The sequence below is a fragment of the Symphalangus syndactylus genome, chromosome 19 (assembly GCF_028878055.3).
Source record: "Symphalangus syndactylus isolate Jambi chromosome 19, NHGRI_mSymSyn1-v2.1_pri, whole genome shotgun sequence".
Lineage (NCBI taxonomy): Eukaryota > Metazoa > Chordata > Mammalia > Primates > Hylobatidae > Symphalangus > Symphalangus syndactylus.
Window position 1 is genome coordinate 61,156,199 of NC_072434.2, and position 26,594 is coordinate 61,182,792.

Below are 26,594 nucleotides of genomic sequence, written 5' to 3' on the forward strand. Positions count from 1 at the left end.
TCACTCATAAAGAAGGAGGTGGATGGTAGGCAGATAACAAGTTCAAGCAATATAATGATGTACCCCCTTTGAAGCAAGATAATTAGACTGTTATTATACATAGTGGTTTGACACTTTTATATCTTCGATGTATTAGCCAAAAAAAATCACAAATGTGATTGTGTTGTACTTGGATGCCTAGACCCATTTTCCAAATGCAATTGTTTTTCTAATTAATTTTTAAAAAGCAAAGTTTTATCAGATATGATATATGGAATATATTCTTAATTGCAGTTTTTGGGGGTGGGAGTGGGGTAAAGGAGCTGGTGCCCTTGAGAGTCTACAAAGTCATTTTCAAAGACTTGTTCTGCAGAATATCTCAGAATAATATCACAAAATGAGGAAGTTTAAAAGAACTGCAAAACCTTACTTACAAGCTGAGCCCCCTAATTTACAAAATCTATAACCTTTAACTATTTATTAGACATTTCTACAGTTCTGATCAGTAAAAACTTCATCACAGCTGAGTGCACTGGGGACACAGAGAAAGAGTCCAAGGAACTCCGTGGCAGGATGATGGATGAGAGACCTCTAGCTGCTCATGGACTCCTGAGCCCTGTCGATGGAGGACCACTCTGGTTTTTCCACATCAAATCTCCTCCTCTCCGACTTTACTGTCCAAACCAATAAAATAGGACAGCTTTAAGGGAAACAAAGTGAACATAAAGGATAAGAGGAAACACCAAAGGGGAGAACCACCCTCTGAGCAGTTAAAACACCACGGGCACCTATAGAAAACACACAGGCCACACGATCGAGTTGCAAGGAAAGGGACAACGGGAGTGATGTTGATTTTATTAGTTCTGAAATGTGGTACAGGGCAAAGTACAGGACTGTCTAACAGATGGTCTTCTCATAAGGGACAGAGCAAAACTGACTCAAAAATAATTAAATAGTGCAATTATTCTCCAACCCTTGGGAGCATGTAGCTGCTCAGTGTTGTGGTCAGATTGTAAATATGAATTTATGGCATAGGGCTGTGGTCAGATCATTGCTATAAATTCAGAGCTCTATTTGTGTACTTTCTCAGTAGCACTCAGAATGGGGACTATTAAGCTAAGTAAGCAATGTGCTTTGCAGACACCTATTAATGTTGCTGAATTATACTCAAAGCAGGCTCTATATTTGTTAATAAAGTAGAAGGGTGTGAAATAGGAGCAGAGAACATGTCAGTAACCAGTGAGTATTTTATATTGGAGCTTTCTCTTAGCTCTGAAGTTGAAAAGGATTTTAAGAGATCGTTCAGCTATTGTCTTGCCTATAAATAGATGATAATTTAAATCATCCTGGAAAAGCATCAAGTTGTCCTCTTCTGGAAAATATGTAGGTAGAGAGTCTTGAAAATTATCCTTAGTTGTTTATCTCAGTATTTAATTATATTTTAGATTAAGAAGATTCCTCAAAGGATGCCTGGGATAGTAACCCACTGTTGATTAAGTATAAGAGGATATCTTGATGGAAACGCATCTTTAGACAAATTATTACCGGCTGAATAAACTTCCTTACAGAGACATAGGTGGCAATCATTTGGAGATGTGTTCAGTTTCCTGACAAATATTTGACCCAAAATAGTAGAATGCCATCAATTCACAAAACTCTTTGTGCTGAATGCCTTCCTGTGGTAGTATTATGGGAAAAGATTTTGTGGCCAGTCAGAAGTACAAAACAAGTCGGTTGTCTGAGATTAGGTCTAATGAATACTGTCTCCTAGTTGGTTCTTTTCCAACTCAAAATATATTAAACCAATCAGCAATTTCCCTCTTGGGAGAGTCATTCTAAGATTCTAATAGTCAACAACGGGGCAAACATCTGCAATGATGTCATAGACACACCTGATTCCAACCAGTTGCAGGTTTCAAATGTGCTTTCTGTGAGGAAGTCAAGAGGGTGCCACTCCCATCCAAGGATAATCCTAATCCCTGACTTCAGCTTCTTGCTATCTATGCCATCTGTAAAGGTTACCTATCCTTAGACATATTAGGTAGGTGGGGCTATTACATCCTTAAGACAACCTGAACTTTCCTTGCTTCTGCATCCTAAGAGGAAAGGATCAAGTCTGAGCAAGTATTTAGTGAATTCTTGACAAATGAAAAGCACCGATCTACTAAGCATTTTAGCCATTGACAGATGTATTTTCAAACCAAGGCATGCTCTGTCAGAAGACTACAAAAACATTACTGCTTCAGGGTAATAGTCCTTCCTTTTATATACATGCACAAATACAGGCATGTGTGTGTGTGTGCACGTATGCATTTGAAGATAAGTATTTACCTGCTCCTGTTGTACGTCCTCGACTCCAATCACTATATACTGAACCTCCTTCATGCGAGGCTATCACACGATACAGGTATTCTTAAATGGAAATAAGATGCAGCAAGATTAAAATAATACTCATATAGATTAATGAGGGGCTGGCAGGGAGGGAAAGGGGGATGAATAAGAGACATATAACATTTAATTTAGAGGACCTCCACATTACCTGTAAAGGGCTGGAGACCACCCTCGTAAACACTCTGCTCTTTTCCCTGGTAAACCAGGATGGAGTCATTTCCCCTGCAGTTAACAGCACTGTCAGTTGATAGGCATCCATCCAGATTGACTCTGACAGCACCGCTGGACACAGATGCCAAGTTAACGACAGCACCCCGTGTAAATTTAACATCCTTCATGCAACCACCGAAACCTAGCAAATAGTAAGGGATTAGTATCGCATAAAGGGCTTGAGTCATTAATTACCAATCATTTTTGTCCTCTGCAGCACTACATTTTGAGGAAGGGGTAGTTAGATACAATTGCTAGACTTTCAAGTCTTTCTTGGAAAACCTTTTATGCCTCCTACTTTTTATCAAGCTAATTTGTTGCAAAGAAACATAGTTCTATTATTTGGAAAACACATTCATGGGTAATTCTAATTTAACTTTTGGTACTGAAAAAGCATTTATTTTACCTCTTTAGGCCCACATTTTCTAAATTCTGTTTCTTCCCATAAAATAAAATTTAGGCAACTTCATATTATGGTAGGGGGATAGCCCCATGTCTCTTAAATCTGAAAAATTAAGTTACTATATAAGTCAGTTTTAAGTGCCAAAAAATAATATTTGAATTAGCATGATTATTCAGTAAGCTCATTGGGGAAAAATACACTCTGAGCATTTTATGCAGAATAGCAGGAAAGAGAACATACTTTCAAAATATATTAGTCCTGAAATATTGCCATGAATTGCATAACAATCACGTCAGAGGTATAGAATTTAGCCCGAGTTACATCAGCCTATGGAAGAGCTGTCACTATGCTCTATCATTTTTCACAGAGTTCCATAATCTTGAATATACAAAATGGTCACCAGTTTTACATCCTCATTAGCATGACAGGGGCCAGCCTTCAGTGTTGGCAATAGCAATACCATGAGATTTCATGGAATGCGTATTCTACACAGGTGACCTTAGAACACCCACTGCGCAGTACCATTCTGTGAAGTTTAACAGAGAATGCGGATGAAATGAATTTAGAGTATTTGCCACTTTTTTGTTAGACAGCAAACAAAAAAGGCATCCAGTCAGCCAGGGAATAGCAGTGGCTTTGAATTACATGCTATTTTGTGAAAACAGAGATCAGCTCAGTGAAGTCTGGCAGTACTCTGCAGAAAACTGCACGAAATTGGGACAAACAGGACCGAGTTTGAGATTGCTGTAGCGTGCATGTTCTCTCTCTCTCTCTCTCTCCGAACAAAACACTGTAAAGTTTGAAAGGCCTCAAACACATGATCAGCTCTTTTCAAGATTAAAGCACAGCAGGAGGAAATGGAAATAAAATATAATGCGATGCATAACCGTAAAATAAGTTAATAGTAACAATGACCATATTGTTCTCCTCAGCATTCATATGATGTCTTATTATGCCTTCTAACACATTAAGTTGCAGCCTATTTCCTTTTAAATGTCTTTTACTATTATCCACATTTTTTTAGTCCTGACTGATCAATACTGCTAGTCTATCTTAAACACACAGTAGACACTCAATAAGTTGGGTGAATTGAATTGAAAGCAATGGAGCTCAATATAAAATCATTGGCTGGAAAATTCAGAACCTAAGAATTTTAATGTATTTAACAGCAGTAATTTTCTGATGGCACATAGCTGTATTATCAAAATTCTCTGTACCCTAACTTCCCTACCAACGAAATAAGAACAGTGAAAGGGCAGCTTGGCAAACAAGTGCTGTTATAAGAAATGCCACATTACTTTTTGAGGGGTACATAGTTTCAGCTTTGCAGGATGAAAAGAGTTCTTCAGAGGGATGATGGCGATATCTGCAAAATAATGTGAATGTACCTAATGCCACTAAACTGTACATTTAAAAATGGTTACAATGGTCAATTTCATGTTGCATATATTTTACCATAATGTTTGAAAAACTAAAAATTTAACAAAAAGCATCATAAAAATTAATTCACAGGATGAAATTTTCAATTTGGGAAAGCCCAGGGAGATACATCTTTCTTCATTTTGGAGATGAAGAAAAAGGCCCAGAGAGTTAGTTATAAAATGAAGTTCGTAAGCACTAATCCTCCTAAGGAAACCGTCCTCTGGTCCTCAAGGCTCAGGCCTTGGAGACTGCTGAGCTCTTGAAGCTGCTGAGCTCCAGTGCAGGGTCCTTCTAGTGGCATCCTTCCAGTGGTGACCCAAGAGTTCAGTTAAGGTTGTCCCGTGCTTTCAATCCTATACCACCGGAAATGCTCCCCAGACCTAAAACATTTGAATGAGATGTGAGGACAACAAAAGGAGAAAGGGGATGTTCGTGAGAGGAGTGGAAATGCCTTCTTTTCTTACTCCACAACCCTTGTGAGAATACAAAAAAATCCCCATCCACACCACCACCCCTGAGCCTCTAAATGCCTAAAAGGTGGCCCAGAGCTCTAGGGTGACAAATCAGAAAAACATTAGCCCTTCTTCTAGGGAAGGCAGTACTGCTGCAGAGCGCTTGGCTTGGCAGGCCCGTTAAATTTCAGGCCCCACTCTCTCCCTCTCCATGGAGGGGTTTGGGCAGAGCATTGCCTGTGAGACCACATGCCAGACCCAGTCATGCCCAACCTAGATGTAAATGATTATCCTCATTGATCATTCTAAGAAGATAAACTCTCATCATCTGAGCTGGCACATCTTCAGCAAATTATGTTGCCCAGCATTTCCAAAACAAAAAAGAAAATTAGTCTTGTATCTGATTCAGAGGAAGATTACAATGTTAGTGGTTAAAAAAAAATAGCACTAATATGACCACAAAATAGAGCTTCTGATGAAAAAAAAAGGTGCTAATTAAGAAGCAGAGAAAAGGAAAAACGTTTTTAAGACAATTGATAGTGGGCTGAAAGAAATACATTAAGTGAACATGATTCGTTTTGATTGCAATTGACTACATACATGCTGCACCTCCGTATTGTGACTAGTCTCCCTGATCACCGTATAAAACATGCAGTTATTTATGTAGATCAGTGTCTCTCAAAGCATCTGAGGCAGAATCTTAGGGGACAGGGGTCCCTAACATCTGTATTTTTAATAACCATTCCAGGTAATGTCAATGTATCTTGAATAGTAAAAATAATAGCTAATTTTGACTTCTATTTTCCAGCTACCATACGTCAATATTTTTTCAGTGTTTTGAGAACCACTGATATGGATGGTGCTACAATAATACAAATTAAATATTACTCACAAATAAAATACCTTCCAGTATCACAGACTTAGTCATAGTGTGTAGGTAAAATTATTCCCTTTGGGTCTCTGGTGATGTTTTAAACTTCTGTTATTGTCTTACAATTTCAGTTTTAGCCACGTCTTTAGGACCATCAGTAGTAATGGGTTTAGGGGTAATTCAAAGAAGAAGGCTATACATGCAGGGTTTTTGTTTCTTGTTTTTATTTTTTTCTCCCAGAAGCAAACAGGATTAAGTAATCTCATTCATACAAAGGGTTTTCAAGTTCTTTCTAACCTCAGAAACCTGAAAACCTGGAGAAGCTCTTATATGAATGTAATATTTTTAGCTGCTGTTACATCTTAAGTGCCTTGAAAATGTCATTACTGTCTTATACCCCAGTTATTCATTAACTCCTTACTACTAGCCTTCTAAAAGTCTCCTAAGAGCTTGCCATATATTTTCTGTTCAAAGGCATTTAAATCTTTATGTACTTACCAAATAGGCAAAGACTGCTTCATGAAAATTTTAACTATTCAGGGTACATAGATTTTGAAATACATAAAGGACCTTTTCCACACGTGGGAGGGTGCTTGGTCCCATGCTGGAAGTTACTGTGCTTTCCCCACTTTACAAAGGAGCATTGGCCAATGCCCATAAAAGAGAGCATTGATTGTAATAAGGAGAGTTGACTTTATACCAGGCTGCCTGAGAGATACTTAGTGTCTTGCTATCTGCTTACTAGCCATGTGACCTTGGGAAAGTTACCTTCCTCTCTGCTCTTCAGTTTCCTCATCTGTAATGAGGATATAAATAATAATGCCTAACACACTTGTTACGAATAACAAGTGTAAGCTCTCAGAACCGTGACTGCCACAAGAAATGATACACAGATATTGTTAGCCTTTTCAAATTAATTGTTTCTTCGATTACATTCAAACTTCTATGAGTTAACTTCTTACCTAAATTATAAGTAATGCACTTTTCCTTTCTCTTATGATTAGTAATAATCTACAATATATAGATTTTCACAAGTATGTTTGGAAGTCAACCAAATACACCCCATATTTTTTTTTCCCACATGAAAGCTCTACTGAAAAACTATGGAGACAATTAGCATTTATGTCAAAGAAAGAAAAGCCAATGAATTGCGTTGATATTTTTTACGAGTTGTGCATACCAACTTAATTTATTTTTTCATCTGTAAATACAAATAATGAACAGTATTTAACATATGAGGAAATACATTTATATGCATTATATATAATTATATATTAGATATAATTATGTATGTATACACATATATTTCATATATAATTATATCTCTCACATATAATTGCATCATATATGTAAAATATGCATTATATAATATATGTATATTCTATAACGCATATAATAAACATATAAATTACTAAGTTTTCCATATAAATATCATCTTTAGGAAGCACTTCAGGTACCTTATTTATAATCAACATATTTATTTTAATATTTCTTCAGTAAATAGTAATATATGTATATATAATTATATACCACGTATATATAATTATATGCCACATATATGATTATATGTCACATTAATAATAATATGTATATTAATTACTATTTACTGAGGACATATTGAAATAAATATGCTGATTATAAATGATGGCACATTGTTAAGGGTAACACACAAAACTATTTGAAAAAGTGTTTTCATTAGTTTTTAGGGTTTAAATTTCTCCAGAAAAAGGGGTGCTGTTGGGTGCTGCTTTTAGCCTGAATCTATTACTATCTCTTGAAACACAGAAACACCAAAAACTGTTAGCACCAGGGCTGTATGGATTTGTGAATTCCTCCAGATGGAACTTACCTTGTTCCAAACACAAATGTTGATAAGAGTTCAGCAGTTCCTGTGGGATTCCTCCCACATAAACTGGTGAATTCACCACCAGTGGCTGGTCTCCAGACTCCGATGCATGCTTCATCAGTCCATTCACACTTGCTGATATGAAAGAGCCTTCCTTTTTAATAATGACTTTATTCCACTTTCCATTACAATAGGAGAGCCCCAGCAATAGATCCACTTGTGTAAAGGCAAGACTGGTATTTAACCGGAAGGTCAATATTCCACTTTTCAGCTCCATCTGTATTTTATATTAAAAAAGAAAGTAGGTATATAAAAAGGTTGCAGAAGGGCAGTTTGGGAGAGAGCAGAAGGTTGATTTCTTGAAGAAAAGCAAAACAGTTCCCTGAAAGCACTCTATAGAAATGTGTCACTTTACCCTAAGTTTCTGCTTAGGAACATAGGAAATACTTTTCTAGCTTATAGTTGACATGAAGAATGTTGTATTGACGCAAACAAATTCATACCTAGTAATGATTATACGATGTGATGCGATGTTATGTAGACCTAAGGTTTATTTTTGCTGCAACATAGAAGATTAAACCCCTGCATAAGTGACTGAATGACTGAAGAGAACAGAACAGTTTGAACTATGACTCTTTGAATTTTTAGAAAATGAGAAAATACTACTTCATATATCAATTTAATTTGGGGGAAAATATGACAAGACAATAAGAAAATGAAATGTCAAGCTTGATTAAGCTTATTTTAACTGGCTAGTGAACTCAATTTCAAATATGTAAGACATATTTTGATTCAATATTTCGGTTTTATTCTAAATCTTTAACTAACATAATTGCTTCTATGTGTATTCTATTAGATGACTGTACCATTTTCTAATGTGAACATATTTCACCCAAATCTTCATAGTAAAAAATAAGTTCATAGGTTTTAATTCAAAATGTCTCATGATAATTATTTTACCTAATATATTTTTACTTTGTTAGAAACCATATCAGTAACCATATGATATTTAAAATCTTGAGATCAATTGTGTCAAGTAAAACAAATTAAATCATGCCGGATACAAATTATGAATTTTTCCATTAAAGTATCATCTTCAGGAAGTACCTCAGGTAAGCAATTGTTCATTTGTCTATCCACTTATTCAATAAATATGGAGTCTCTTACAATGTGCCATATACCTGCTGCTCTAAGGGAAACACTGCTCCTAAGAGTCATACTGTCTAGTAGCAGAGGCAAACATGTGGGAGCAATACTACTATCAAGACAGGAAAGGGGTAAAGTGAAAGCAGAGAACAGAGAAGGCTTTTTGCTCCCTGGAAGTTGGGAAAGGTTTAAAGTAAGGTTTTAGAAAGTATATGGGATTCGTGGAGGGTCCCCCAAGGAGGGGGACTAATATGCATGATGTGAGGACATCAGGTTCAGAGAAAGGCACCAACTTAGGTAAGACAAAGGGTACATATGGAGGTGGAGGTGAGGTAGTGTCTTGCCAGCTATGTGGAAGCCAGATTTTAAAGGACTTTCAGTGATAAAAGGGTCTGGTATGGAAAGAGTGTTTGGTGTCTGTCTGAAACCAAAACTCATATTCTTTCCACTACTACCTTGCACTAAAAGCTTAGCCTACGAGACATAAGAAGTACACACTGAGAACAAAATCTCGACTAGAATTCAGGAAATGCGTTAGGAAATCCATTTAATTGTGAAAACATATTGAGAGTCATTAAAATAAGGATAATGATGATGCTGGTGAAAGGGAAGATTCGATCTTAGAAGTATTTGTAAAAGCAACTCATTAGGACCTGGTAAAAAGGTAAATGAGTTAGATGAATGAAAAAGAAATTAAGAACACATCTCATCTTTTTTGGGTAACTAGGAGGGTGTTCTGCCATCATCACGTTATGAAAAGCATTTGAAAGAAAGGCTGAGTGTTGTTGTTGACAAGGAGGAGAGGTGAGTTCATTTTAGATATATTGAGTTTGAAATGCCTATAAAACATCCAGATGAAACTCTTTTTGAGGAAGTCAAACATAAAGATACACAGTTTGGGGATGGCCTGGCAAAAAGGAGAAAATACATGACAAAATAAATAAGATTATTCAGTGAGTGTAAAAAGACTGAGAGAAAAGGGAAAAGATTAGTGTCCTCAGCAAGACCAATGTTTTAAGAGGACGGCATAGTAGAAAATAGCTCTTTTAAGTAACAATGATCTCCTTAAAGAAGCTAAGAGAACTTAATGAAATCAGGAAAAACTAGTATTTTGGGAAATCAGGGAAGAATAAGAAAAAAAAAACAGAGAATGACAGAAAACGGACAAATAATATAAGAAATAAAAATCACTGGGCTAGGAAATGTGGGGGTCATTGACCACTTTAGAAAAGTGATTTTGTAGAAAGGTGTGGTAGTGACAGAAACCTAATGTACAGTCCTTTTAGGGACTGAAGTGAGATGAAAAAGTGGCAATAACAAAAGTAACCACTTTCAATGCCCCATGAAGGTAAGGAAAAGTACAGTGGAGAAGGCTTCACAGACATAAGAAAAAACACTAAGGAAAATAAATTTCAATCATTCCATATATTAAGGGAAAAGAGCCAATTGAGAGGTAACACTTGAACATACAAAGAGGGGAGACTGGTAGAACAAGTTCTTACAGAAGAAGGGATAGAATCTAGGATGACAGTAGACATATTTTCTTTGGATGTAAGCATGGTAATTGTTCATTTGTTCCCCTGAGTCAGTAGAGACTGAAATCTGGCTTGGCTCAAATACAGTCAAGTTGATAGATAGAGAGATTGAAAGTTGAATATGTATGCTTGTTTTTATCAGGAAAGTGTGAGACTACCTGAAGACATTCAGGTTATAGTATTTCTAGATCCTAAGATTCTTTTTCTTTCACTTTCTACATCTAAACCTATTAGAAAATCCTGTAAACAGTAGATATTGTTTAATAAAAGAATTGGAGAGCTCAAAACAACTTCTCACACCCGTATTAGTTTTCCTATACTGTTTAGCAATCTAGCTACTAGAACTGAAAAGCGAGGTGGCTGGACTGATTTATCAAGGTTTGTGAAGCCCAATAAAACATACAAGATCAGGGTATTGGTAGAAACACAGTTGAAGAAATACATTATAGTGGCTCAGGTAAGGAGCAAGTAAGTTAACTAGAAAGTGGGCTAATAGCCAATGGTGTCAATGCCTTGGTGAACTTAATGAGAAAGACTGAGAGAGCCAGAGGGATACAAGGTTATGTTTTGAGATTCAAGGTTGTAGCAATGGAAACATTCTGAGTTTATCAAGTTCCAGGGCATAACCATGCATATTGAAGTATGTCAGTATAATAGAAACAGTTGTTGAGGGGTAATCTGTGAGCAGCCTCAGTCCTCAGGTATGGCAGACTGTAACGTAAGTTTTATGAAAGACTGCTTCCTTTACAGTTGCATGGGAAGTGTTAAAAGAAAGCCAAGCACATAGTAGGCACTCAGTGTATATTTATCTAAGCATATTGATTTTTTTGTTTTGTTTGTTTTGAGACAGACCTCTCTTGCCCAGGCTGGAGTGCAGAGGTGCAATCACAGGTCACTGCAGCCTTCAACTCCCACTCTTCAGCAATCCTCTTGCCTCAGCCTCCCGAGTAGCTGGAACTAGCCACAGTTCTGGCTTTTTATTTTTATTTTTATTTTTATTTTCATAGAAAAAGGGTCTCACTATGTTGCCCAGGCTTGTCTCGAACTGCTGGCCTCAAGCTATCCTCCTGTAATCCCAGGCCTCCTATAATACCAGGCTTCTAAAAGTGCTGGAATTATAGGGGCAAGCCACTGCACCCAGCCTTAATTTTTTTATTTTTTTTAGTAAGAGTTACTCAAAGTTAACAGTATTATTTAATACAGTAACAAAGCAATGAATAGAGGAAGGTGGAGGGTGGAAGCGTGACATAGTAAAGCATATAGACCTCCAGGGCAGGCATATGGTCCTCAAGATGAGGAGCCAAATGGTAAACATCTTTGTATCCTCCACAGTGTATGCACATGTAGATGACTCAACGATGCTCAGTGAAGGTCACCACAGCATGAGCTCATTCACATGTTCACTCATTCATTCATTCAAAAATATTGATTAACATGATAATTGCTGAGGCTTAGGCACTGAGGATACAACTATAAAGAAGAGAACCAAGGTCCTTAGATTCATAGACATTACGTTTCAGAGAAAGAAGCCAACAATACACAAGAGGACAAACAAATATTTAAAGAAGCAGAAATTTTAATAAATACTAAGAAGGGATAAATTGCCGTTTCCCTTCTTAGCAATATTGGCCTTGTATATACTAGGAATGTTAAAAAAAAAAAAAAAAAAAAAAAAAAACTGAACGTATCTTAGACTCTTAAAAACCAAGAATTGTATTTGTCTATTTGCCTAGAAATCAAGAATCTAAGGGTAAGATGTTCATATTTTTCTCCTGTTTCTATGCTAGTTCTTTAAAACAACTTTTAAGAATTAAAATTTTAATAACATATTTAACAGTGGTATCAAACTAATGATTAAAGATAAGGAAAAGCAGTTACAGTTGCCCATTGTATTTAGAGAAATGTATAAAAATGTTTATAGCAGTCTTATTCATTGTAGCAAAACATGGGAACAACCAATACATCATTGGTAAGAGAAGAGAAATACTACACAGCCAAGAAAATGTATACCTATGTGGACACATAAACGACTCAGAAACAATGTTGAGGGCTAAAGAGAGAGTATAAAGCCAATTTTATAAATTTCAAAAGCGAGAATGTGTAGGCATTCACTAGGTGTTCAAACTATAAAAATGCATGTGAAAAACAAATACAAAATCCTGATTACCTATGACATCTGAAAGGAGATGGAAACAAGATAGGAAAGACTTTATAGATAGACCAAAAATGATAATATTTAGTTATCAGGTGTGGTGGTAGGTTCAGGAGTGTTCACTATATTATTATACTTGGTTATCTATATGTCATATGAAAAATGTATATATATTTTTTCAAAACTCATATCAAAAGATAATGAGGGAAATAGTGTTTTTCATATCTTAAGATACTAAATTGGATTTTCTTAATTCCTTATATCTAGTCTGTTTTCTTAAAATTATAATTGTTACAATTGTCATTTAAAAAAATTACTAGGATAATAAAATATAAAATGTTTCACAGGACTTCAAAACTAAAAATGACTTTGGGAAAAAAAAAGAACAAATGTGAATTTGTAAAGAAACCCCAATTAAGTGTAATGCCAACACATGGTTTATTTATTTTAACATTGGGTCCTATATTTTAAAGTAATTTTAATCAAATTAATTCACATACAGCCAGAAAATCAGGTCCATCTGTGTTATAAACGAAAAGAAGCAATCCATTTAATTGGTCAGTTCTGAACTTAAAGGAAATCTCAAAGTTCATTCCACCATGAAACATATACGGATGAAGTTCCAGGAACCCTTTAAAGATAAAAATATGTACATATTAGCATGTGTAATACAATATTGCCAGCATTGTAAGGGTGCTAAGAAACTCTAGGACACAGTCTGCCACTGAGTAAAATCTCACAAAAGAAGATGCAAATCAATGTTAAGAAATTCCTTTTGTAATTGTACAGAAGTGACAGAAAGACCTTGATATATTAAGAAAGACCTTGATATATGTTTATACTTTTTAACAGGAAGAAATTTGCTCTCCAAATCACGTGTTGTCTGTATCATGTAAGATTATTTACTGTTTCAGATAAATATTAACAATAAGTAGTTTGCATTGACTAAAAGAAACTCAGAATGACCTTGATGAAAACAGAACAATAAAAAATGTGAAGATTATATTATTAATATCATATGCCTTTTTGTGCTGAAGGCAGTTTAAGCAACTTAATAACCAACCAACTTAGCTATAAATGTAGGAGGCAGAGATGGGCTTTTATTTGATGAACAAGCCAGGTACACCAAGCCACCATCATCCCTCTCCCTTTCTCCTGGGTGGAAGTCTCTGCTCTGATCAGGCAGAGACTCAGTGTGCGTGTCACGGGTAAGCTACAGACACTTACACCTCCTCTTTCATTGTAGCCTTTTGAGCAATGGCAGGGATGGTGGTTCTAGTCTCCAGCTCTCTCTCAATGGCCTACTTAACCCATTACCTAGCCAAGAATTAACTGAGAACATTGTTCTTTTATATAATGAGATAAATAGATATTTGTGGATTAACCTAGTAAACAAAACTCTTTGAAACATCTTTCTGAGTGCATTCCAAGTACACATCTCTAACTGCATTCTAGTTTCCAAACAACTGACTTGCAAATGGACATTGGTGATGCTAACATATGTAAATCAAGAACTGCATGGGCTACCAGAGATATTATATATGGATGTATACTTATGAGTCTTAAAATTTATATTGCATATTCAGATGTCAAGAATATATTTGTGTGCACCATTGGAATAACTATTTCTCTGATACTAGGTTCATATAAGGTCAAGTTAATCAAACAGGAGAGATTAAATTATACAAAGGATAGAACATAGATTTTAAGTGAACACTCATGTCTTTTTTAGAGCATTACCTGCTCCTAGGAACTGAGCTCCCTCATTTAATGAAGCGGGGCATCCCTCCCAGCTGTTATACACGTTGATTTGTTCTTCAGAACTCTGCCAATCCAGAGGTTCCCAAATAGCTGATGGATTGTAATTCTTCATAAAATGTACATCCTTGAGACAGCCCACAAAACCCTTTTGGATTATCTCTGCAGGAGTTTATAGATATCAAGAAATATGTATTTTGGAAGATTATTTTCAAGCAATTAATTTTATGTGCCACTAAAATCAAAGAAATAGGCACTAGCTCTCACTACCTATTTACTGCAAGCCTCTTAATGATTCATGTAAACACCACACCATCAGCTACAGTAAATGATAGCAATTATAATATTTAGCACTGGTTCAAACCCATCATATCTGCAGAAACAGATGTTTATGCAGAAACCTTGGTTTTGCAGTAGCAAGAATATTGCCTTTTCAACTAACACAGAAAATTCATCTGCCACTAGCCTCAAAAATAAAGTACTATAACTTTAAAAGTTAGATTGGAAGGGAGTGTTTCTATTTAATATATAGTTTATAGTTTAGATTCCTCATCTATGAACCAGTCTGTTACTGAAGTAAATCAATAATTTGGTTTCATTTTTTGGAAATGTATATAGTGTTGACCTTGAATGTGGAACTCTCCAGACCAGGTAGATGTGGGGTTTATAAATACAGTGAATAGGGTGATAACAGAAGGTTGAGAGAGAAAATGTGCAAATGAGAGAATTAGAGAAAAAGCAAGAAAAAAATCAAGAGGAGGAGAAGGTGCACTGAGGTCGAATTTCACACAGCCAAGTCCTTTCCTATGGGGGCAAAGCTTAGTTTTCAGCTTTGAGTTTATGAGAGTTTTATAAGGCCAATTTACATAGACAAAGTAAAATTGTTTATTCATAATGGAGATGTGTCTTCTACAGGAAGGGTACTTAGTATCAGGGTATTCTCTCCTTCTAGTACCTGAAAATACTATTTCCCAGAAGGGCAAAAAACAAAGGCTGTGTGTGTGTGTGTGTGTGTGTTTTAGAGGGACTTCTCTATCAATCTCAAGTAGTTGAATGAAAACCCTCTCTAATCTAGAGACATTTCTGAGGAGGTAACTATAATCAGCCTTGAGGATTCAATTATATCCTTCTAAATTTGATGAACATTTTCTATTCCTTTTGATCTTCATCATGATTCCCTGAAGACTGCAACCCATGAACAAATTATACTTATCTGGGTTCTAGCTTATTTGTAATATTTATGTAGTTATATTTTAACTTCCTGGGAGAGACTTGGGAGGCACCCTGTGATTCTTAATGAGGACTTGGGAAACAATCCTAGAATTATTAGCATTGCGTTTGAAGGGTAATTTTTTTTCCTACCTAAGGTTAATTCCATTCATGTTCGTTTTAATTAGTTTCATTTTAGAATACGTTCTTGTGCTCTTGTTCTAAAAATAAGAGAATCATTTTGTCTATAGCTCAATTATAGCACTTATGGCATTAGGTTGGAATTGTCTGTTTATACGCCTGTGACCTCTATTGTGATAAAGACCACATTTTATTCATCTATGAATATCTAGGGATTGGTTTAGTGCGTATCACATAGTATTCAGGGAATGTTCTTCACCCTATATAGCGTATACATCAAGTTTGTAGTTTTCCATTTCTGTGTTGTTTCACATTCAATTTAAAATCTTAGAAAAAACTATGCATGGGTCCTAAAATAACATACCTTTGACTGAAATTATTATAATTCATTTCAGCAAAAGTTTTAATGAATTCCTTTTATATATCAAGAATTGAGTACTAACAATATAAATACAAGTCATATGGAATATATATGGTTCCTTTATAAAAAAAGAGAGAGACCTAAAGGAAATTTTTGGCACATTAATATACAAAATATAGCATGAGGTAGAACGTAATACTTGTGCTTACTTTAAAATAATGTAAATGGGTTCTATTCTAAGTTTGGATGACAACATATAATATACCTTACTAAACTCACCAGGATCCTTCCTGAGGATGGTATAACTTCGCGGCAGCCCTCCCAGAAATACTCCTGTGTTATCACCAATAACAGTACTACCATTTAGGATGGCAGAGGAACCTAGAGAAGAGGAGATGAGAAATATACCTTCACCAGGATACTCTATTTTTTCTAGCTCAGCAAATAACAAAATCCTTCACCAGCCTTCGGGATACCACTCTCTTGGTTCTCCTCTCTCCTCATTGCCTGTTCGTTACTTTTCTTCAATGGCTCTTCCTCAACATCCCAGCATCATGATGTTGGAATGATCCAGACCGCCTGCCTCTCAGGCCTCTTCCTTTCTCTACCCATAGGGACCCCCTAAGTACTCTAGAGGGATGCATAGTGGGCTGGGTTCCAGTACGAACTACCAGGGCCAAAGGCCAGGGGAACCTGGGTCTCTGACTGTGTGGCATTACAATGGAAATCCCTGTTCATATTTCTAATGCCCACCTTCTTTGAGAGAGGAGGCAAAGTTATTTGTGTTTGTTTTTCCAGAGCCCACTCCACTCCAATTAGCCCTACTTACATCTGTTCCCTTGGCTTTCAATACTATCCTTTGCTGGAAGTTCCAACTTCAGAACTCAGACTTGTTTCTTGAGCAGCCTGCCTGATATCTCCCCATGGGTGTCTCAGAAATCTCAGCCTTAACATCTTCACAACTGAACTTTGAACGTGTCTCTCCAAACCTGCTTCTCCCACAGTCATGCACTCCCTGGTTTTGGCAGCTACATTCTTCCAGTTGCCTGAGACCCAAACCTGACAGGCTTGCTCGACATTAAGGGCCAGTAAACTCTGTCAAAGGCCAGATAGTGTCTTTGTAGACTATTCAGATTCAAGCAGCTGTAGATAATACATCAGTGAATTGGTGTAGTTGTGCTCCAATAAAACTTTATAAAAACAGGCATGAGCTAGATTTAGCCCATGGTGATAGTTTACCAACCCCTATTCTGCCTCAATCTCATCACCAAATCCTGTTAATTTGACATTCACAATATAACCAGAATCTGAATACTTCTTATTATATCTTCAATTATCACCCTGGTTCAGGTCTCCATGATTTCTTGTCTGAATTATTACAGAGTAATTGCAGAAGCCTATTAACTGATCTCCATGCATTCACCCTCATTCCCCTTAAAATTTATTCTCAACAGAGCAGCTAGTGTGACCCTTTTAAAGAAAGCAGTCATATAATGGCATTCTTCCCTCAAAATCCTTCAACAGTTTCCTTGTTTCAGAGTAAAAGCCCACAAGGTCCCATATAATCTGATCCCTAATGGCTTCTGTGACCTTATGTCATGTCATTAGCCCTTTCACACCCTCTTTCCCACACTGGCCTTCTTGTTGGTCCTTGACATGCCACATGTAGTGTGCTCTCACCTCAGGGCCCTGATACTTGCTGTCCTCTCAACCCAAAGCATCCTCTTCCTGGATATTTACATGGTTTGTCCCTTTGTCCCTTCAGGTCTCTGCTCAAATGTCACCTCATCAGAGAGACCTTTCTTAACACACACACACACACACACACACACGCACCTTTCCCTCTCATCTGGCTTTTTCATTCTCAGAATTTATCACCACTTGATATTTGTTTAAATTTATTTACTCTGTATTTTGCTGCCCCATTCCTCCCGCAAAATGTAAGTTTTACAGTATTCTCTTTGCTCCTTGTATCCAGAGTGCCTAGAACAATACCTGGAACTGATTAAAATTATATATTTCCTGAATAATTTAATAAAAGCCTGCATCATTATACAGGTATAGTGACCATGTTATAAATTACATAAATGTGGCAGATAGGGTAGGCTGGAGCAAAAACTAAACTTAAATGTGAAAAAACAGGATGTGTGTCCCAAGAATGCTTCCTCTCAACTGTGTAAGTTAGGAAAAAATATTTACTTTTTTCTCAGCCTTGGTTTCCTCATCTCCAAGTGCAGACAAAAACTGCTTTCCTCTACTGTATTTGCTTTTTGGAAGTCAAAAGTAACATTAGAGAACATAACTAAAGGTCCACGCTAATTGTAGAGAACTGTAAAAGACATAGGTGACTTCATTCTTATTTTTTTCTTTACCGAAGACCTTCATGGATGAAAAACTGGTTGCCAGACTTCATCCTTTTAGGGGCATCCCAAAGGCAAATTCAACAGCAATACAGATGGAGTTGAGTAGAAATGATGGTGAAATAAGAATGTAGGAATATAAACAACAGAAAAGTATGACAAGACCAACATACCAACAGGGCTATTTATACATATCAAAAAGTACTTACCTGTATATATCCCATCCAGAGTGATTTGGCCAAAAGCCTGATGCCTAATAGCAATTATTTCATGCCATTTTCCATCACTATATTGTTTGCCATGATCATTAGCTGTAGTTACTTCCACTGGTGACCCCTTAAGGGAATGAATGAATAAATAAATGTTTATACATGCATATCTACACATAAACACACACATATTTGTTATAAACCAATTTACAAGTTTCAAAATTATGATCCTGATACAAGCATGCATACATTTCAAACAGAACTCAAAATTAAAGCTGATGTCTAGCATCATTCTGGCTTTCCTGTGATGTATTAATACTTCCCTGTGCACCACAGTGTACAGATCTGTAAAGGTCTCATCTTTACAGTAAGAATTTCTTACAAAGCCACTTGCATTTTCTGGTGAATATAGCTATTCATCAGAAGGGTAAAGAATTTTCTATTCTAAAATTTTAGACTTTAAGTTTCATGGCATAAATATGAAAGAGAAGAGAAGAATTTAAAACCAATAAAATACCACTCAAAATGAGTTCTGAAGATAGAGAGATGTCAGACAAGTCACTCCTATCTTCACAAAACTATCAATAACAAATGGGAATGACATTCACCTTAAAAACTAGCCAGTTGTGATACATTAAACATAATGGTGGAATTAAATGTAATACACAATGCTTTGTAGTCAAAATCCAATAATTATAGTTCTGGCTAAGGTAATCATATAATAGTTAAAAATGTGTTCCTAAGTGATAAGGCATAGGAAATGGCAGATATTAAGAACAGAGTTTAGGAAATAGGAAGTAAGAATAAAAAAAAAACTGAGAAAAAGAAATAGAAGAGACACCTGCCATCTCACTACTTTCGAGAAAAGTAAACACTTTTCCAGTATGTTATAGTAGCCTTGGTTACCTACAGTAACATTTTCAGTGTTAAGTGAATAAGACTAAGTGAAAGATATCCCAACTTTGTCACCAACAGCTACTAGTACTACTATTAAAGAAAAATAAAAGAGAAATTACTCTAAAACTTCTAAATGGGAATGAATTTTCTTCTTAATAAAGTTGATTTGCTTAACAAGAATAAAGCTCATTCTAATAAAATATTTAAAAATTTAAAAATAAGATTGGGTAAAATATTACCAAAACATTTAATTACCAAAAATTTCACCAAACTCTAATAATTTTGCTATGCTGTTTTTTTTCAAAAAGAGAAAATAGATAATTATTTGATGTAATGTAGTTGAAGATGTATATTGAAAAACATACAATGTTAATCGTACCATTTTTAATATGATTTCTGTTTATCTTTCTCTGAAATGGCTTCAGTGATATAATATGTCCACTCTACACATTTAATTGGCTCCTGTCGGCCCTCATAAAGAGCTTGACAACATGTATGACATACAGAATTTCATGTTACCAAAGTAAAAAAAAAAAAGCTTTTAATTTCCCATGAGTATGAGTGGGTTGTCTCTCACATGGACAATATCCCAACTTTTACAGACAACTCCATCAGCTAGAAACATGACCATCTGGCAAGTTCTAGTCTTTGTATTTTTGTAGGTTGACTTTCCCTATATCTGTTTTGTCAACACACTCTTTTATTTTCTTCAACCCTATTTCAACATTTTAATATTTTACAAACACACATTTCATTATTGTAGTTTAATAATTAAAACCAGAACTGGAGTCGTGCCCAATTAATGTGCCCTGGTAGCATGCCCATTAGTTTTTCCATTAGTGAATTCAACAATACTAATGGGATTACTAGCATGGGATGCTAATTGGGCGTGACATAAGAAACTGGCTTACTTCTTAGCATACCCTTGCTAATGATGAAATTAATGAGCATTTTATTAAATGCTGTCTCATCAAAGTGTACTTAGTTAGCGTTAAAATTGTTACAAACGATGCTGCATTCTAAAGATCAGGTGTCTGAGTAAGTGGTTCTTCATATTTTGTTTGGCAACAATCTGAAGCATTAATAGTTCACTACATCAGAAATCACATTTATTGGAGACAAATTCAAGTACATTACCTACAGCCTCAGCATGCCAAACTCACTTTATACTTACAGCAATTTAGAATATCATTTTTTGAAGATTATTTTAAGATTACTTCCCCTCACCAATGTTAAAAGAACAATTCTGTGATGACTTCTGGTGTCATATTATGCATGTTGTTCTTTCTATTTGGAACATATCAGACACATTCAATAGATGCTATTCTGAATTGTTTTAAAGCTTTCATTTTTACAGCTTCCTTCCAAGTAAGCCCAGAATATGATGTGAATTTCCTGTTAATGTCACTGAACATAGAATATTTAAGGGATAAACATAGATCACTACTGGTCACTAAAATATTATCTGATCAAGTATATTCAAAATTGAATTTAATTATGTGAAGAATGGGAAAATTATAGAAAATTGTTGGAGATAACAATAAATAGAAAATTGTTGGAGATATAAATACTGTAATTAAAAGTTGTAGTTAACTTTTCTTTATTGTATCTTTTAACAATGGCAAGTGTCCAGTTTGTAATATACAAACACATTTCCAATGTTATGTACTATGAAGAATCTCCTTTTCCCTAAACATTTATTCAATAGAATCCTTTGGATAGTTGGATGACAAACCAAATACATTTTTTACATCTATAGCCTCTATATTGTATTACATTGTTATGTAAGGAATTTATTACTCGATTTTATTAAGATACTTCCAAAAGAGCAAAGTACACGATGACTTCAAGTTATTTTATAAATATGTGCTAGATAATTACTTCAAAATTCCTTGAAATTCTCTTCATAATTCAAAATTTGGCTATTTTGAATGAATTCAGTAAAAACAATTTTAAAATAACCATCTTATTTTTTCCTGACAAAAGTCAAGTTATCTGAAAAACAGACAAATTTGAACAAGGCTGGGCATGGTGGCTCATGTCTGTAATCCTAGCACTTTGAGAAGCCAAGGTGAGAGGATTGCTCGAGGCCAGGAGTTCAAGACCAACCTGGGCAAAAGAGCAAGACTTTTTCTCTAATCTTTTGAAAATAAAACAAAAACAAATAAATCTTTATGTAATCATTACAAAGCTAGACGTTTTAACCCAGAAAAATAGATAATTTTCTTCAGTTATGAGTAGTAGTATCTTACCTACAGTTATTGAGTCAGTCAGCCAGGTAATATGTCAATGGTCATTTATTTACTGAGCATCTACTATGTTCCAAAGACTGTTCTAAGTCCTGAGGAAGTATCTGTGGGCAAAAGATTCATAGACTTTGCCCTCACTGGATCATACAGTCTGATAAGAAAGACACACTAAGTACATAATTACTTGTGTGATGAGTATCAAAAGTATCCACTAGATAATCTCGTCCTCATTTAAAGATTAAAGGAGAAAAACTGGTTTAAAGTGGTACCCAAAGTATTTAAAATATAAATAAATGTAATGCCAATAGAAGGCATATGAAATACACTTCTATACTTTTTTAAACCCAAGGTAGCTCTAACTTCATACAAGAAGCTGCATTGATATTACTTTGGAAAAAGAGAGCAAATAAGAGTATTCAAAATTTTCACCATCCCTCAGTTTTAACACTTCTTTGTCTAAAAATGAGTGGGGCTTTCAATATAAATTTATAAAATATGTTTAGTACCTGTTTAGAGTATAAATTCATTGGAAGTAAGGAAGGACACAGTCCTCACTAGCATGAGCTCCTTGTTTCATATATAGATAGCATCATGACCCATCAGCACTTAGTGTAATGCATCTGATTACATTTTCTCAGCTAGACCCTAAGGCCATCCTGCTCAACCCATATCTTGTATTTTAAAAAATAATTGTCACGAGCCAAGATGGCGGAATAGGAACAGCTCCGGTCTCCAGCTCCCAGCCCCAGCGACACAGAAGACTGGTGATTTCTGCATTTCTGCTTGAGGTACCGGTTTCATCTCACTAGGGAGTGCCTAACAGTGGGTGCAGGACAGTCGGTGAAGCGCACTGTGCGCGAGCCGAAGCTGGGCGAGGCATTGCCTCACTCGGGAAGCGCAAGGGATCAGGGAGTTCCCTTTCCTAGTCAAAGAAAGGGGAAACAGACGGCACCTGGAATATCGGGTCAGTCCCATCCTAATACTGCGCTTTTCCAACGGGCCTGGAAAACGGCACACTAGGAGATTGTGTCCCGCACCTGGCTCAGAGGGTCCTAAGCCCACGGAGTCTCGCTGATTGCTAGCACAGCAGTCTGAGATCAAGCTGCAAGGCGGCAGCGAGGCTGGGGGAGGGGCGCCCGCCATTGCCCAGGCTTGCTTAGGTAAACAAAGCAGCCAGGAAGCTCGAACTGGGTGGAGCCCACCACAGCTCAAGGAGGCCTGCCTGCCTCTGTAGGCTCCACCTCTGGGGGCAGGGCACAGACAAACAAAAACCCAGCAAGAACCTCCACAGACTTAAATGTCCCTGTCTGACTGACAGCTTTGAAGAGAGTAGTGGTTCTCCCAGCACGCAGCTGTAGATCTGAGAACGGACAGACTGCCTCCTAAAGTGGGTCCCTCACCCCTGAGCAGCCTAACTGGGAGGCACCCTCCAGTAGGGACAGACTGACACCTCACTCAACCGGGTACTCCTCTGAGACAAAACTTTCAGAAGAACTATCAGACAGCTGAATTTGTGGTCTCACGAAAATCCGCTGTTCTGCAGCCACCGCTGCTGACACCCAGCCAAACAGAGTCTGGAGTGGACCTCTAGTAAACTCCAACAGACCTGCAGCTGAGGGTCCTATCTGGTAGAAGGAAAACTAACAAACAGAAAGGACATCCACACCAAAAACCCATCTGTACATCACCATCATCAAAGAGAAAAAGTAGATAAAACTGCAAAGATGGGGAAAAAACAGACCAAAAAAACTGGAAACTCTAAAAAACAGAGCACCTCTCCTCCTCCAAAGGAACGCAGTTCCTCACAAGCAACGGAACAAAGCTGGATGGAGGATGACTTTGATGAGTTGAGAGAAGAAGGCTTCAGACGATCAAACTACTCTGAGCTACGAGAGGAAATTCAAAACAATAGCAAAAAAGTTAAAAACTTTGAAAAAAACTTAGAAGACTGGATAACTAGAATAACCAATGGAGAGAAGGGCTTAAAGGAGCTGATGGAGCTGAAAGCCAAGTTTCGAGAACTACGCGAAGATTGCAGAAGCCTCAGTAGCAGATGCGATCAACTGGAAGAAAGGGTATCGCTGATGGAAGATGAAATGAATGAAATGAAGAGAGAAGGAAAGTTTAGAGAAAAAAGAATAAAAAGAAATGAACAAAGCCTCCAAGAAATTTGGGACTATGTGAAAAGACCAAACCTACGTCTGATTGGTGTACCTGAAAATGATGGGGAGAATGGAACCAAGTTGGAAAACACTCTGCAAGGTATTATCCAGGAGAACTTCCCCAATCTAGCAAGGCAGGCCAGCATTCAGATTCAGGAAATACAGAGAACGCCACAAAGATACTCCTCGAGAAGGGCAACTCCAAGACACATAATTGTCAGATTCACCAAAGTTGAAATGAAGGAAAAAATGTTAAGGGCAGCCAGAGAGAAAGGTCAGGTTACCCACAAAGGGAAGCCCATCAGACTAACAGCTGATCTCTCAGCAGAAACTCTACAAGCCAGAAGAGAGTGGGGGCCAATATTCAACATTCTTAAAGAAAAGAATTTTCAACCCAGAATTTCCTATCCCGCCAAACTAAGCTTCATAAGTGAAGGAGAAATAAAATACTTTACAGACAAGCAAACGCTGAGTGATTTTGTCACCACCAGGCCTGCCCTAAAAGAGCTCCTGAAGGAAGCACTAAACATGGAAAGGAACAACCGGTACCAGCCACTGCAAAAACATGCCAAACTGTAAAGACCATCGAGGCTAGGAAGAAACTATAGCATCTAATGAGCAAAATAACCAACTAACATCATAATGACAGGATCAGATTCACACATAACAATATTAACGTTAAATGTAAATGGGCTAAATGCTCCAATCAAAAGACACAGACTGGCAAACTGGATAAGGAGTCAGGACCCATCAGTGTGCTGTATTCAGGAAACCCATCTCACATGCAGAGACACGCATAGACTCAAAATAAAGGGGTGGAGGAAGATCTATCAAGCAACTGGAAAACAAAAAAAGGCAGGGGTTGCAATCCTAGTCTCTGATAAAATAGACTTTAAACCAACAAAGATCAAAAGAGACAAAGAAGGCCATTACATAATGGTAAAGGGATCAATTCAACAAGAAGAGCTAACTATCCTAAATATATATGCACCCAACACAGGAGCACCCAGATTCATAAAACAAGTCCTCAGTGACCTACAAAGGGACTTAAACTCCCATACAATAATAATGGGAGATTTTAACACCCCACTGTCAGCATTAGACAGATCAACGAGACAGAAAGTTAACAAGGATATCCAGGAATTGAACTCAGCTCTACATAAAGTGGACCTAATAGACATCTACAGAACTCTCCACCCCAAGTCAACAGAATATACATTTTTTTCAGCACCACACCACACCTATTCCAAAATTGACCACATAGTTGGAAGTAAAGCTCTCCTCAGCAAATGTAAAAGAACAGAAATTATAACAAACTGTCTCTCAGACCACAGTGCAATCAAACTAGAACTCAGGATTAAGAAACTCACTCAAAACCGCTCAACTACATGGAAACTGAACAACCTGCTCCTGAATGACTATTGGGTACATAATGAAATGAAGGCAGAAATAAAGATGTTCTTTGAAACCAATGAGAACAAAGACACAACATACCAGAATCTCTGGGACACGTTCAAAGCAGTGTGTAGAGGGAAATTTATAGCACTAAATGCCCACAAGAGAAAGCAGGAAAGATCCAAAATTGACACCCTAACATCACAATTAAAAGAACTAGAAAAGCAAGAGCAAACACATTCAAAAGCTAGCAGAAGGCTAGAAATAACTAAAATCAGAGCAGAACTGAAGGAAATAGAGACACAACAAACCCTTCAAAAAATTAATGAATCCAGGAGCTGGTTTTTTGAAAAGATCAACAAAATTGATGGACCGCTAGCAAGACTAATAAAGAAGAAAAGAGAGAAGAAACAAATAGATGCAATAAAAAACGAAAAAGGGGATATCACCACCGATCCCACAGAAATACAATCTACCATCAGAGAATACTACAAACACCTCTATGCAAATAAACTAGAAAATCTAGAAGAAATGGATAAATTCCTCGACAAATACACCCTTCCAAGACTAAACCAGGAAGAAGTTGAATCTCTGAATAGACCAATAACAGGTTCTGAAATTGTGGCAATAATCAATAGCTTACCAACCAAAAAGAGTCCAGGACCTGATGGATTCACAGCTGAATTCTACCAGAGGTACAAGGAGGAACTGGTACCATTCCTTGTGAAACTATTCCAATCGATAGAAAAAGAGGGAATCCTCCCTAACACATTTTACGAAGCCAGCATCGTCCTGATACCAAAACCTGGCAGAGACATAACCAAAAAAGAGAATTTCAGACCAATATCCTTGATGAACATTGATGCAAAAATCCTCAATAAAATACTGGCAAACCGAATCCAGCAGCACATCAAAAAGCTTATCCACCATGATCAAGTGGGCTTCATCCCTGGGATGCAAGGCTGGTTCAACATACGCAAATCAATAAATGTAATCCAGCATATAAACAGAACCAAAGACAAAAACCACATGATTATCTCAATAGATGCAGAAAAGGCCTTTGACAAAATTCAACAACCCTTCATGCTAAAAACTCTCAATAAATTAGGTATTGATGGGACCTATCTCAAAATAATAAGAGCTATCTATGAGAAACCCACAGCCAATATCATACTGAATGGGCAAAAACTGGAAGCATTCCCTCTGAAAACTGGCACAAGGCAGGGATGCTCTCTCTCACCGCTCCTATTCAACATAGTGCTGGAAGTTCTGGCCAGAGCAATCAGGCAGGAGAAGGAAATAAAGGATATTCAATTAGGAAAAGAGGAAGTCAAATTGTCCCTGTTTGCAGATGATATGATTGTATATCTAGAAAACCCCATTGTCTCAGCCCAAAATCTCCTTAAGCTGATTAGCAACTTCAGCAATGTCTCAGGATACAAAATT

General features: G+C 36.8%; 1 protein-coding gene and 1 long non-coding RNA gene across 3 annotated transcripts in view; one reads left to right on the top strand and one right to left on the bottom strand.

Moving 5' to 3' along the window:
* USH2A (usherin) overlaps positions 1-26,594 on the bottom strand; it is an 801,829-nt gene that overhangs the window by 444,365 nt on the left and 330,870 nt on the right. The window contains exons 23-29 of the mRNA XM_055233796.2: positions 18,446-18,572; positions 16,156-16,257; positions 14,148-14,327; positions 12,908-13,038; positions 7,578-7,851; positions 2,519-2,722; positions 2,311-2,391 (exon numbers count right to left, since the gene is read on the bottom strand). Coding sequence (XP_055089771.1) covers positions 2,311-2,391; positions 2,519-2,722; positions 7,578-7,851; positions 12,908-13,038; positions 14,148-14,327; positions 16,156-16,257; positions 18,446-18,572 — 1,099 coding nt within the window. The remainder of the gene's footprint in view (positions 1-2,310; positions 2,392-2,518; positions 2,723-7,577; positions 7,852-12,907; positions 13,039-14,147; positions 14,328-16,155; positions 16,258-18,445; positions 18,573-26,594) is intronic.
* LOC129458148 (uncharacterized) overlaps positions 1,900-26,594 on the top strand; it is a 66,699-nt gene continuing 42,004 nt past the window's right edge. For both annotated transcript variants that reach the window (XR_008649549.2, XR_008649548.2), the window contains exons 1-2: positions 1,900-2,020; positions 8,558-8,686. This is a non-coding gene — a long non-coding RNA (uncharacterized lncRNA). The remainder of the gene's footprint in view (positions 2,021-8,557; positions 8,687-26,594) is intronic.